Here is a 12,818-nt window from a genome sequence, read left to right as displayed (position 1 = left end):
AGACAGCAGACACACGCGCGCGAGGGCTGCCTTGTCGAACAGCAGCAGGTGGGCGCTCTGTGTTGTGTTGCGATGCGTTGCGTTGCGATGCGGTTGGAGGGAGCGACGACGGCGATGCGGAGGAGCTGGTGTGGGGCACGTCGTTGGGTGGGCACGCTCAGTGGGTTCCAGCCTTGGAAGGTTTGGGCGGCCGGTGCGGGGGAGCACCCGCGCGACCACCCGCCCACCAAGAAGACTGAATTCACATGAGGATTTAATTAGTGTGCCTCGCTGGTGAGTCGGTCGTCGCACAGACAGCCAGTCCTTGGATTGGCTCGTCAGGGAAGGATCCCTCATGTAAGGTACGGCCCATTCAGCCGAGGTTACGTCATCCACTGCGCCGGTCGTCGGGGCCTCCTCGAGACTGCTTCCTCTCTTTGCAGGCCTTCATCGCGGAAAGCACGGGACCTCTGCTGCGGACTGCCAGGGCGGTATTCGGGGATGGGTGCAATGATGCACTCCAGGGTACCGTGATGGCGGCGGCAGTTGACAGGTGTTAACCGTCAATCCTCTCTTTGTCTCTCTCCCTTTCATATATGGCACAAGCAGCCAACTCTGCCAGCGTCAGTGTGATGCTCGTCGCAAAGCCCAAGGTTCTCTGACTTTCTCGAAAGAGCGCATAATAATAGACTTGTGGTGTGTGTGCCTGGTCTCGCCATTGTTTGTAAGCCGCCGAAGCTGGCGCGTTCCGACCGGCCGGTGGGTTCCGGCTGGCCGGAATGCGGCCGTTGGCTCCCCACCAAAAAGTCGGCACTGGACTGGCGCCTTGTCCCGCTTCTCGATTCTCGATTCTCCTCCCCTCTCTTCCTTTCTACAACAACCGCCCGCGCTCCAAAACGACGTCAGTTTCTCCCCGTCACCACGGCCTGCTCTCGCATGCCCACGCTCAAAGATTCTTCGCACGGCTGAGGAGTATCACAGCATCTGTCTGTATACTCCTTGCGTCAGGACTCAACCCCCCCACCCCCTCCTCGTTCGTCTCCTCCGTCACCACTACCCACCAGCACGGTTTCTCTGCTATACCACGGCAGCCACCTTTTGCGGCCCCTCGCCGAATCACACAGCGCCCACCGCTTCGCAGGAGTTATGCGCCCTCCGATCCCGAACCTCGCAGATTATGGAATCTCGCCAGAGCACGGCTTCCTACCCGAGGTCCTGCCTCTCGCTAGGCTCCCGGACCCCTACTACAACAAGTGGGAGGCAGTCGCGGCCAACCTGCAGTCGCTGATCCTCACCAAGCGCCTGCGCGGCGTCATCGACCGCCTGCCCGTCCTCTCCACCACTGGTCTGGAACACGACGCAGAGTGGAGGCGAGCCTACGTGCTCCTCACCTTCTTTGCCCACGGCTACATCTGGGGGGGTGACTCCCCCTGCGACCGCGTGCCGCCCAGCATCTCGGCCCCGCTGCTCGCCATCTGCGAGCACCTCGAGGTCCCGCCCGTCTCGACCTATGCCGCCTCGGTGCTCTGGAACTTCAAGCCCCTCTTCGTCGACGAGGGTGTCGACCAGCTCGACAACCTGGCCACCCTCGTCACCTTCTCGGGGTCCCTCGACGAGTCCTGGTTCTACCTCGTCTCGGTCGCCATCGAGGCCCGCGGCGGGCCCATCATCCCTCTGATGCTCGACGCCATCGCCGCCGCCCGCCAGGGCGACAGCGCAACCGTGACACGTTGCCTGCGCGCCTTTGCCGAGCGCCTCGACGATCTGGGCCAGCTGCTGCGCCGGATGCATGAAAACTGCGACCCGGCCTTCTTCTACAACAAGATCCGCACGTTCCTCGCGGGGAGCAAGAACATGGCCGACGCCGGCCTCCCGCACGGCGTCATGTGGGACGACGGCAGCGGCGAGTCCCAGTACGTCCAGTACAGCGGGCCCAGCAACGCCCAGAGCAGCCTGATCCAGTTCTTTGATGTGATTCTCGGCATCGAGCACCGCCCGACTGGCGAGAAGCAGCAACAGCAACAGCAGCAGCAGCAGCCTCCTCGGGGCGGGCCCCCGACGCACAACTTCATCCAGGACATGCGCAGGTACATGCCGGGACCCCACGCCCGCTTCCTGCGCGACGTCGGCGCCGTCGCCAACATCCGCGCCTTTGTCGAGGAGCACGGCGCCCGCGACCGGCCCCTGGCCATCGCGTACGACGCCTGCCTCGCCATGCTCCGCACCTTCCGGGACATCCACATCGCCATCGTCACCCGCTACATTGTCCTGCAGTCCCGCCAGGTCCGCGCGCGCAGCCGCTCCCGCAGCCCCGAGGCCGTTCGCGGTCGCGGGCCTGCAGCAGCAACAGCAGCAGCAACAACAACAGCAGCCACGACAACAAAGGCCGCTACGACAACAAACCTCGCAACAGCCTCCAGCAAGACGGCACAGTCCAGCGTCAAGGGAACAGGCGGGACCTCGCTGATCCCTTTCCTCAAGCAGGCCCGCGACGAGACCGGCGAGCCCGCCGTCGGCGCCTGGGCGCGCCGCTTCATGAGCAGGCAGACCAAGGTCTCCGGGCAGAACGACTTCTTCCTGGGCAAGGACGAGCAGGACCTCGTGCTGCTGGAGCAGCCCGTTGTGGAGCACGGGCTCGCGGGCACGTGGACTATCGATGATGACGTCGGCGGGATCTGTCATTACTGAAAGGCATTTTCCTTTTTGTCGTCGTTGTCGTCGTTGTTGTTGTCGACGGGTCGGGGGACATCGCGGGATTGACCGTTTCGTGAGCAGTACGATGTAATGTGCTCAGTAGCAGAAAGCGGCTTTTCAGCCGCGAAACGTTCGTTCAAGTGAAGACTTATATAGCTGCGTGGAATTGCACTTTATACATGATGAGCAGAGGTCGATGTCTAAATTGCTTCCTGGTGACATGCACCCCTGGCTTTTGGAAATTGGGTAGTGTCATTTCGCGTTTTACCACCAACAGCACTTCTAGTGGTGAATTTTTGTACTCGCAACCTTATGGAAAGTGCATGTCTACAATGAGGCCTACGTGTCATTTGCCAGTCCAAGAAGTTGAAGCATAAGAGATATCGTGTTTGGATTGTCTAAAAGTGATTGGAGCGACAAGTACAGTGTATAAGTACTAAGCGTACATATGTTGAGAGCCATTTCGAAGTGGTCTCAAGCTGGTCTCTTTCCTTTTCCCGGTTCATGAGGGCCTTGCAAAGTAACGATAGCTACGGGCAAATCAACACACCCAATGGGACGATTGTCTCCTGGCCGCGATCAGCAGGATCTATGGCAGCCACTGCTACCTCCCCTGCCGAGAGACCTCATACTCGTTGTCTTGTCCTTGTACATGTTGACAATCTTCTTGACTTGACCAGGTCGGCGAGGCTTGGGCTCTTGGATCGTGCCAAGGTCGGCATGCCGGACTGCAAATCCAGAGTCGGTCTTGCTGGTCCAGACGCGCTCTTTGTGCGGATTGGTCTTGCCGACATCTCGCCTCGCACTACTGTCCATCCTCAACATACTCCGCACTCGTCGGGCAATGCCCTGAGAGTTGCTGGCACTTGGGGTTGCCGTGTGGGTAAGTGTTGAAAGGTCTCCCTGGACGGGTTCCGGGTATAGCGTTCGATCTCTGGCAATTAGCTCTTCCTGCTTCTGCTTCGATCTTTCACGTTTGAGACGCCTGCGGTGTTCCTTGGGGGCACTGTGCTTCTTGCGGATACGTGAGAGAGCGTCGTTGTCACCAGCGGAGTGCTGGGCCACTTCAGATATGCTAGCGGCGTGGGTTGAGGAAGATGTTTCCGTAGGGCCGCCGCTGGTCTTCCTGATGCCGCGGAATTGGAAATTCCCATCCATGCCAAACTGGAAATTACTGGGCATATGCATGACCAAGGAACCAGAAACACGGCGCAGCAGGCCAAAACTGCGTCGGCTGGCTGACTGAACATTTGAAGTAGGCGCTTGGCAGGGTTTTACCTTTCCGAGTACGCCAAGGCTATTCAAGCTTGTTGCGTGCTTCGCAGGTGACCCCCTCCATTCGTGCTGTAAATACTCAAACAAGCAGATCTTCTCCCTGACAGGCGAGTGCTGTACCTCGTCGCTGTCCCGAGAGCTTATCAAAGAACTGGTTGACCATGAATTCAGTGAAGCCCGCGGCGTTGCCAAAGACTCTCCAACCTTGAGTGTGGGATTCGGAAGTGCTGGGGCTGTCTGGGTTGTGCTGATTAATGGTCGGGTTGATGAACCAAGTCTATGAAACAGACTCCAGGCTAAGGGTGATGGGTCCGAGTGCTCAAGCCAATCGCTTCCTTCTGAGAAGCTCTGCCAGCCCTGTTTAGACCCAAGTTCTCCAGCGCTGTCAAAAGGATGACTACCCAGCGTACGTCTTGACCACGGGGACACGTGGGAATTCTGCAGCTCCCTGACACTTTGACTGTCATTTGCTGATAATGATAAGGAACACATCTGGGCATTCCGGTCGCCACCAGTTACGTCATACTTTGTCGGTTTTGCGTTGTGGAATCGGGATCTACCAGGCTCATTTTCCCCCGGCTGCGTAGGCGAATATGAGTTCAATATGGCACGCTCTGGTGTGTGCATTTTGCGACTGCTTGCGTTGACCAATCTTTCGTGTGGCACCACTGGTTCATATGATGATACTTTAGTTGCATGGCTAGCGGATTCTCTAGTCGGTCCTTTCAGGATGCGTGACGCCTGTCGAACAGAGACATGGTCGTCGTTCGCGCTCCTGGGCTCCATGTAAACAGTATCCGGCATCGAGACACCGGGGATGGACACCCGAGCTTCGTGGTAGGAATCAAAGCCAACACCGTCAAGTGTTTGCCGTACTCCTGTCTGGGAGCTTCGTTCTTGCTCATGTGGGGTATTGTGTAAGGCAGCAGTCGCGGCAACGGTCTTCCCACTAGTGAAGCTGGACGGCCTTGCAGCACCACCCTGTCGTTGCTGGTGCGAATATTTCGGTGGCATCTTAAGCTCGAAAGACTTGCGTAAGTCTGCCACGCTCGGTCTTTGCCCTCTTGGCGGCATGCTCTGCTTTTGCACAGCACGGGCCGAGATGGTCGCCTGACCCGGTTGGTACGGCATTCGAAAAGGGTCAACGTCTATCGATTCTTGGCGGGGCGCCTGTGTCTTTGCTGTGGCATACCAATCGACATGCTCCCTTCTCCTCTGGGCGTGACTGCCATCATGCGTGTCGAGCAAGCCTCGCCACGCGTAGATGTCGTCCGGCTCGGAAGGTGGGTTCCGTGCTAGCTCTAGATCTTGGTCCCAAACTTTGTCTGGACTCCATTCTGGTTTTCCGCCAGTTAGTACTCTTCATCCACGGGAAGAAATGGACCCCCAACTACATACCTGACTCATGTGAAGATCTTCTTGTCTGGCCGGGTGGTAGCAGTAGATTCTCGCCACGACTTGCCATGTATGGACCTCCTGCAACGGGCTCTTGCACATGGGTGGCTATCTCCAGAGCAAGACGACTGTCTCCGTGGTAATAGTGTTTGCGAAGAGGACTGGAATCGTCTGGCAACTTCGAGCCGGCCGGCTCGGATAAAGATTTGCCCAGTCTTTGCGGCCGCTCCTAGCTGCCTGGGCTGATCAACATCGCAGAGCTTTGACCAGCGGATGAACGAAGTCGCTGACTTGGACGGTTAACTCGATAAGGAGAGAGCTCGATCGAGTGCCGACTGGCGCCTGCCATCCGGCCAGCAGCCGGTGGGACATGTCGGTTCTCCCTAGGATATGCCGTACCGGGAAGAAAACTGGACTGTGCCGATGCTGCGTCGGCCGTGCTCACGGCATCGAGCATCTCAAACTTTGAGATGATGGAGCCGAGGCGAGAGGCAACGGAACGCCGTTTTGGGGCCAGACCAGCGCTGGGGGCAGTTACGCCGCCTTTGGCCGTTGCGGCTTCTGCATGTTCAGGGCCTGGCGGGCTAGCAGTGGCTCGAGCGGGATTGCGTGGAGGGATCGTGAGCGGTGCTGGCCTGAGGGAAGAGGGCAACGGGCGGCGGGCGTTGTCGGAGCCAAAGCTCGACTCGGAAAGGTCGAGAGGCGACGCCATAAGCTAGCAACCGGGCGGCGGGCCACACGCACGTGGGATATGCTGTATTCCGACGACTAGCCAAGGGAGCCAAAAAAAAGCTGTGAGGTAGCAAGCAAGCAAGCCATGCAGAGTTGCATGGCGGTCCATCTTGTCAGATTGCGCCACGACGTAATTACAGGCAGCCACGAGACACCTGGATGCGTGCGTCGCTCCAAGGGAAGGAGCAACCTGCGTGCTTGCCTGGCTGCAACTTGAAGCATCGTATGCGTGTCAACGCGTGCCCAGGTGCGCACCTGGGCATCATTGGGTCGAGAGCAAAACCTTAGAGGCCATCTGACGTCGTCAGTTGCATCAATCTATCAATCAATCATATCGCCGCCACCGCAGGTTCATCCCCGGGGCGCCACAGGAACAACAACAATGTCTCATGCCACCGCAGGGTCTCGCGGAGCGAGCAACGTCACCTCAGACTTCTGACGACTCTCGACCGAGTGCCACCGACAAGAGGACTCCCACTCCATGACCGAATGCAACGACCCGGGGCCACCATTTGCTCATCTTGACGTCGCGCCGCGCGTCCGACCGGGCGACTCATTGCATCACACGTCCATCGGCCCAGCTCCGCAGTCTCTGCTGCCGCATTGCTCATGCCTGATCGCATCGTGCGACTTTATCCGTGCTGACCCGATTGCGATGCGATTAAGCTCGCAGGGTCGAGGCTGCCGATCACCCCCAAGCTCCGCTCCGGCCCGCCGCTCCCGCCTGTCACTGCCGCCTGTCAATCGTGCAGCTTGCATGCCTCCACATTAGGGCCGGCTTATCCTGCCCGGACCACAGTCCAAGGTGGCTCTAGGTACGTACTCTCGTGGAACCTCAAGTGCCTAGACCTACAACGACGACGACGACGACGCACAAATTTCCAGCGCGCTCATTCTTGCTGCCGTTGCACAGGCCTCGTTTCGCTGCTTCATGCCCGGAAGCCTCCTTCTGGAAATTCTCTGTCCTCCTCCATCATGCCGACAAGCTTCACTCTGCTGTGGCTGACTCGGCACCCCTGCTCGGATAGACTTTCGAGGTCGGCCTCTTTTTGTCATACCTGCAGGCCACGCCTTCCACGAGGCCGACATTGTCCGCAAGGCTCGTCTTCTGTCCTCCTCATCAAGGTTTCGGCGCTTGTGCCACGGTGACATCGCCTCGGCCGTTCTCTGGGCGGTGCCTCCAGCCTGGCTGGATTGTCTTCTATGTGCCAAAAGTTCCACAAACCCTTCGTACTGATCTTCTTGACATGGCACCGTCTGAACCTTGTCCTCGGTAGATATGACGCCAACCGAGTCGAGCTCGAAGCTCCCTGACGCTAACTCGAGGCGTACAGACCTAATGACTAACTACTGTCTCAGATATTACCACGTCGAGCCGAGACATTCACTAGCACCAAACGTCTAAGTTTCCTCACCGCGCCCTCAATCCATTGCACCGTAGCCGCCTTATTTCTCTCGTCAACGTGCACTCGAGGCTACGCTCGACGTCACACAGACTTGACGGTCGCTCTCGAGGTCTCAGCCTCATTCACAGAATCCCGGCATCGTGGGTCACAAACTTTTGGGCTAGAACCCTGGGCAACGGAGGAGCGTCTCCTGCCTGCACGTCCACGAGCTTGCCGACAGTAACACGCAGCCATGTCGGCAAGGAACAACAGCACGAGCCTATTCGCTGGTGGGCAAACTTCTGGGCTCGGCCACTATCGGGACTTGTCGAGTGGCGGCAAGCCGCCTGCAAGCATGGGACACAGCCATTCTCTCGGCCCCTAGACGTCAGCCCAGGTGGACTGAGACCAACATGTTTGCCATTTGAGACCTCCTCGCGCCCTGAGCCACAAGGGGTCCGGTCTCACTTTTTACATATAAAGAAAGAGCCGCCCGCGACTCAAAGTGGAAATGATGTGAGATTCGTGTCCCAATCCATTTTCGCAACTCCTTCTTCACCAGCTTCTTCTTGTTCTTCTTCTTCGCATCACTCCTTTTCATGATGTATGCCTCTTTTACGTCCCGTGCGGCCCTGGTCAGCCTGGCCTGCCTGGTTGCCCGGGTCAGCGCCTTCTGGCGTCTACCATGCGGCGCGCCGTTGATCGTTGAGCGATCTGACCCCATCGTCAGCCCGGGCAGACCCTCTGGCCACTCGCACACCATCATGGGTGCAAACTCATTCAACTACACCATGGACGGCGACTACACATCGCGCGCAACATGTACGACATGCAAGGTGAAGGAAGACTTATCCAACTATTGGTTTCCGAACCTCTACTTCCAAGGCGCCGATGGCTCCTTCACGCCTGTCAAGCAGACTGGAGGTGCTCTCGTTTACTACCTGTAGGTTTGGGCCCCAACCAGCTCCATAGGAATGCTCGCTGACTCCACCAAGGCAACGACAAGACAAGAAAGATCCCGAGTACTCCAAAGGGCTTATTGCGTTTCCAGAAGGATTCCGCATGCTCGCGGGTAATCCTTCGCTGCGGAGTTATAGCAACACCCTGGCGCAGAGAGCGGTCAACTACGTCTGCTTGGGTAACGAGGGACCGCATACCAACTCTATTCCCAACAAGAATTGCCCCGGTGGCCTGCGTTCACAGATTGTCTTCCCGTCGTGCTGGAACGGGAAGGACCTCGATTCTCCAAACCACCAATCGCACATGGCATACCCCAGCTTGATGGACAACGGCTACTGTCCACCCACGCACCCGAAGCGTTTCATCACTGTCTTTGTCGAAATTATCTGGGAGATCGACGCCTTCAAGGACAAGTGGCCTACGCCCGGCAAGCATCCTTTCGTATTCTCAAACGGCGACCCGACCGGCTACGGATATCATGGAGATTTTGTCAACGGCTGGGATGTTGACGTTCTGCAGAAAGCCATCACCACCTGCACAGACTCTAGTGGTATTATTGAGTACTGCAAGGCATTCACTCTGCTACCGAACAGCGGCATGAATACCTGCAAGAAGCTCCCTCACGTACAGGAGAGCGTGCTTGACAGCAACATGAAGGCTCTCCCGGGCTGCAACCCGGTCCAGCCAGGCCCGGGCCCTGCGCAGCCACCACCTGCGTGCGGTGCGGCAACCGCCATCCCGCCCGACCCGATAGCACCGTACACAGACGTCATAGACACCAAGAAGTGGCGATACCTGGCTTGCGGCATTGACGGTGGCAGCCTGCCTGGCCGCACCCTCTCAGGCGCCTCGTACGCCAAGTCAGACAACACCGTCGAGAAGTGCATTGACTTTTGCCAGGGCAAAGGTTTCCGCTACGCAGGCGTTGAATACAAGTCTGAGTGCTTCTGCGGCAACAACTTGGCCAGCAACCGGTTGCCCAAGGAAGGCTCGCTTGGCGCTTGCAACAACCGGTGCTCGGGAAATTCGAAGCAATTTTGTGGCGGCTATGGCTACATTGGCATCTATGAGAACTGCAGTCGCGTCAACGGTACCTGCGAGAATCAGCAGTTGCCGCAGTGGTAGCTGTGGCGAGTGGCGTGTTTCTTGATTTTCCTTTTCCTGTACAGATCGTTTTGCGCACAGACGCCAATGCCAGTCAGGTTAATATCAGAGGACTGCTTCTATCCCGCTTGCCACTGCCTGCCACGCACGCAAACGCCGTGTTCGCGACGCGATGTCTCAGTCACAAACGTGGTTGTGGGTCAAAGTCAGGACTGGGGAGATTGGCTGGAATGTGGCCGACGCGGGACTACTTGAGACATGAGGTTCGTTCGTTCGAAACAGCAACCTCCACACGCGCAGAGGTGGCGGCAAGTGCTTTAAAGTCCTTTCTCTGGGCTTCTTTTCAGCCCTGCTTGGCAGCGCAGCTCGATGTCGCTGTTCGGAACAGTTTTGTCCCCTGGCTTTGTTTTTTTGGGGTCGTTCTTTTGTTTTCACCCTCTAATACTTGGCAAATTTGTCGTCCGATTATCTCTGCCTCCATGTCGTCTGATGGGGATTGCGTCCTGCTTGCTAGCTCATCACTTTTGTACACAGGGATGGAGTTCTACATATTCTTTCCGTCAAGACTTACCTAGGCTACACGGCCTGGCGCTATTCGTCGTCACCCTAGCTTCATAGACGTGGATAGCCACGCAGACTAGCAAACAATTTACACTCCCTTGGACAAACAACGCTGTCGACCACGATCGGTGTACCTTTTCTTTTTTTTCGGTTTCGCCCTTCGGCTCGTCCCCATGCATGCATGCATTCACGCACGCACCAATAAATTGACTGCAGATTGAGTGCGTGCACTGATTTGGGTCTGGTACGCTTATCGTGCAGCTGCATGTGCCTTGTATGGACGGAGAGACTCGGTCCCTGGCGGCGGCTGTGTGTGCGTGTCTCAGATCTTTGGCCTTCCCGGGGATTGCAAATCATCACTGGGGACTCGATTAAGCTGTCTTTTTTGTAGCTTAAAGCCGAGCCGTCGCGCGCCTCCCTCTCGTCTATTCCCGCTCCATTGAATCTGCAAGCCAACTGTGTGCTCGTGGCATGCGGAATAACCAACATACATACATACGTACGTACGTACACCTTGCTTTTTATCCTGAGCCTCAGCTTGTCAAGCCCCCTCTGTACCTTGAGATGGGCTTTAACGTGCTCCTGGTGTGATCCCCTCCTGCCAGCGCCAAATGTGTAAGAAGGAGGGTGCATGAAGCATCATGCCGGCCGGAGAGATGCCCGGGAGTGGAGTTTCAAGAAGGCGATTCTTTTTTTCTCTCTCTCGGAGGCAAGTCTTGCATGGCTCAAAAGCAGCTGCCCAGAAGACAAAACCAACTGCATGCATTATGAGGCGAGCTGCTTCCGTGGGGGCGCGCGGCGCTGGTCCCGTCTGATGCAGATTGATTCGCTGAGAGGACACCAACCACTGCTACAAATCATGCATGCGTGCGTACATGCATGCATGCATGCACGCAAGTCCCAAGAACTACAAGAATGCAGGAAAGCCAAAGAAAGGGCTGCCAATACCTGGATCCCGGAACGAAGGGGAGGGGGAGCGGAGAGGGGGGCGGGAACGAACAATGGGATTCTTATTGTTCTGGTTCCCCTTCCCTCCGTCGGTCTTGTGTGAGCCCCTCCTCCCCTTGCCACGCGGACCTATTTGCCCGTTTTGCTTCCGGTGAGTCAAGGACCCTTGGCAACCTTTTTAGCATGTCTCTCTCTTTCTTGTTGTCTCTGATCTCTCTCACTCTCTCTTTCTCTTGCCACGCTGGCTGACTTACTGGATGACGGGTAGATCTGGGTTTGGAGCGTGACTCACACACACGCTCACACACACGCTCGGACAGCGAGCGCGCGAAAGAGAGACAGAGGGGACTTTGCGAGAAGTTACCGGCGCCGTGGGTTCCGCTGCCCTCGCAGATCATTCCGTGCTCGGACACGCACGCTTCTGTGGAAGGGGACAACAAAGAGGTGGCTTGGTTCACGTCAACCCCCGATGGTGGCGCATTCCTTCGGTTGACAGCACCACAAGCCACAGCTCCCAGCCTTTTGGTCAGCAATCCTTTTGATAGGAATGTCCAGAGCAGGGTGGTGTGGCGAGTGACTCTCCATGTTTCCCGGGCAGCTACATATTCGTCCTTTTGGCAAGGACGCGGCCACATCTGTCAGGTTTCATGACGCCGTTGCATACTTGTTTGAGTGCTTGTGGAAAAGACTCGTTCGTTGGAGGTGGTTGAAGCAGGCCCTCTTGCTGCTGTTATTTCTGCTGCTGCTGTTTTTTCTGCCTCCTTGCAGTGCTCACTTTGCTCCTTTTGTGAAACAGTGTCATCATGACCTTTGCCATTGCGCACCCGGCTCGGCGGCTCTCGGTCAGAGCCAGCCACAATCCATACAGGACCAGAACCGTTTTGCTCCTCCAAAGTTCCCCTTCTTGCAGAGACCAACCCGTGATGAGCGGTCTGCGCTGTGTGCGTGCATCTGTGTGTGTATCATCCCTCGCGTCGTCTTCGTTTCCACTTTTTGTTCTAATTCCGCGCGTCAAACGGGCGGGCGGGCGAGACCGGATCAGGGCATTGTTTGTCTACTCGCCGGCTTGCTTTGCTTACTTTTCGGCAAGGCTTCAAGACCCTGATCGAGGTTTATCTCGACTCGCATCTCTCCGCGACCGCATGCGGCGAGACATCCGCTCACCGATAGATCCAACGTCCCTCGTCGTCGCCGTCATGGAACCCTCGAGCGGAAAGAAAAAGGAAAAAAAAAAAAGACACTGGACTTTGCCATGTGCAGGTTTTGTGCAGGAGGATGGCAAAACCCCCTGAGTCATGAGATGGGCGTGGCCGCTGGTTACAGGTCGTCATGTCTGGGAGAGAACTCCCGCCTGTCTGCCTACTTGAGGACTTCCATGACAGCCTACCTTGCCACTGCCTCCATTTTCGGACAGTACCTCCCGGGTGGGCACACACACAGAGCACTAGAAACGGCATATTGCCACCAGCTGGATGGCCGAGTATGGCTGCGTCTGTCGGTCATCTTCTGCTCTTATGGGACTCGCCTATCACGGTGCTACAAGGGTGGTCCGGTCGGAGCATCCGGCCCGGCCCGAGAGTGCACATCAACTTGGGTCTGATCTAATGCTAAGTCACATGCCAACCACAAAATTGCTTGCTAGTACTCTCTTTTTGGGCAGCTCATCTATCTTATCAAGTGAGGGTGCATGAGTGCCCAGGTGTTTCCAGGTGTTTCAGAATAGAACATACACAGTCACATGTTGATAGACCCCGTCCTTGACTACCGCCAAGACCATACATCACC

General features: G+C 57.0%; 6 protein-coding genes across 6 annotated transcripts; 4 read left to right on the top strand and 2 right to left on the bottom strand.

The window, feature by feature from the left end:
- Positions 1–1,125: 1,125 nt before the first annotated feature.
- Positions 1,126–3,151, top strand: B0I36DRAFT_408878 (indoleamine 2,3-dioxygenase; the record flags this gene model as incomplete). The annotated part of the gene is made up of 2 exons (XM_046161884.1): positions 1,126–2,305; positions 2,336–3,151. The coding sequence occupies 2 exons, from the start codon at positions 1,126–1,128 to the stop codon at positions 2,665–2,667; spliced, it is 1,512 nt and encodes a 503-aa protein (XP_046012387.1). The 3' UTR covers positions 2,668–3,151.
- Positions 3,152–3,252: 101 nt separating this feature from the next.
- On the bottom strand, positions 3,253–3,861 carry B0I36DRAFT_362532 (uncharacterized protein; the record flags this gene model as incomplete). The annotated part of the gene is made up of 1 exon (XM_046158672.1): positions 3,253–3,861. The coding sequence occupies one exon, from the start codon at positions 3,859–3,861 to the stop codon at positions 3,253–3,255; it is 609 nt and encodes a 202-aa protein (XP_046012386.1).
- Positions 3,862–5,572: 1,711 nt separating this feature from the next.
- Positions 5,573–6,055, bottom strand: B0I36DRAFT_348900 (uncharacterized protein; the record flags this gene model as incomplete). Its single annotated transcript, XM_046156738.1, has 1 exon — positions 5,573–6,055. The coding sequence occupies one exon, from the start codon at positions 6,053–6,055 to the stop codon at positions 5,573–5,575; it is 483 nt and encodes a 160-aa protein (XP_046012385.1).
- A 938-nt stretch (positions 6,056–6,993) lies between these two features.
- Positions 6,994–7,265, top strand: B0I36DRAFT_322288 (uncharacterized protein). Its single transcript, XM_046153830.1, has one exon. It carries the CDS (start codon positions 7,051–7,053, stop codon positions 7,222–7,224), a length of 174 nt encoding a protein of 57 aa, XP_046012384.1. The 5' UTR covers positions 6,994–7,050; the 3' UTR covers positions 7,225–7,265.
- Positions 7,266–8,062: 797 nt separating this feature from the next.
- On the top strand, positions 8,063–9,872 carry B0I36DRAFT_288299 (uncharacterized protein; the record flags this gene model as incomplete). Its single annotated transcript, XM_046151645.1, has 2 exons — positions 8,063–8,403; positions 8,456–9,872. The coding sequence occupies 2 exons, from the start codon at positions 8,063–8,065 to the stop codon at positions 9,543–9,545; spliced, it is 1,431 nt and encodes a 476-aa protein (XP_046012383.1). The 3' UTR covers positions 9,546–9,872.
- A 1,052-nt stretch (positions 9,873–10,924) lies between these two features.
- Positions 10,925–11,892, top strand: B0I36DRAFT_322285 (uncharacterized protein). The gene is made up of 2 exons (XM_046153829.1): positions 10,925–11,184; positions 11,302–11,892. The coding sequence occupies exons 1-2, from the start codon at positions 10,965–10,967 to the stop codon at positions 11,682–11,684; spliced, it is 603 nt and encodes a 200-aa protein (XP_046012382.1). The 5' UTR covers positions 10,925–10,964; the 3' UTR covers positions 11,685–11,892.
- Positions 11,893–12,818: the final 926 nt, after the last annotated feature.

This window comes from Microdochium trichocladiopsis, assembly GCF_020744255.1.
Source record: "Microdochium trichocladiopsis strain MPI-CAGE-CH-0230 chromosome Unknown B0I36scaffold_5, whole genome shotgun sequence".
Taxonomy (NCBI): domain Eukaryota; kingdom Fungi; phylum Ascomycota; class Sordariomycetes; order Xylariales; family Microdochiaceae; genus Microdochium; species Microdochium trichocladiopsis.
This window is presented reverse-complemented; position numbering and strand designations above follow the sequence as displayed.

Excerpts from the sequence above, each read along its gene's own strand:
- B0I36DRAFT_322288 (XM_046153830.1), top strand. The coding sequence starts at position 7,051 with ATGCCGACAAGCTTCACTCTGCTGTGGCTGACTCGGCACCCCTGCTCG.
- B0I36DRAFT_322285 (XM_046153829.1), top strand. The coding sequence starts at position 10,965 with ATGCATGCATGCACGCAAGTCCCAAGAACTACAAGAATGCAGGAAAGC. Across the intron at positions 11,185-11,301 it reads ATTTGCCCGTTTTGCTTCCG|ATCTGGGTTTGGAGCGTGAC; the intron begins GTGAGTCAAGGA and ends GATGACGGGTAG.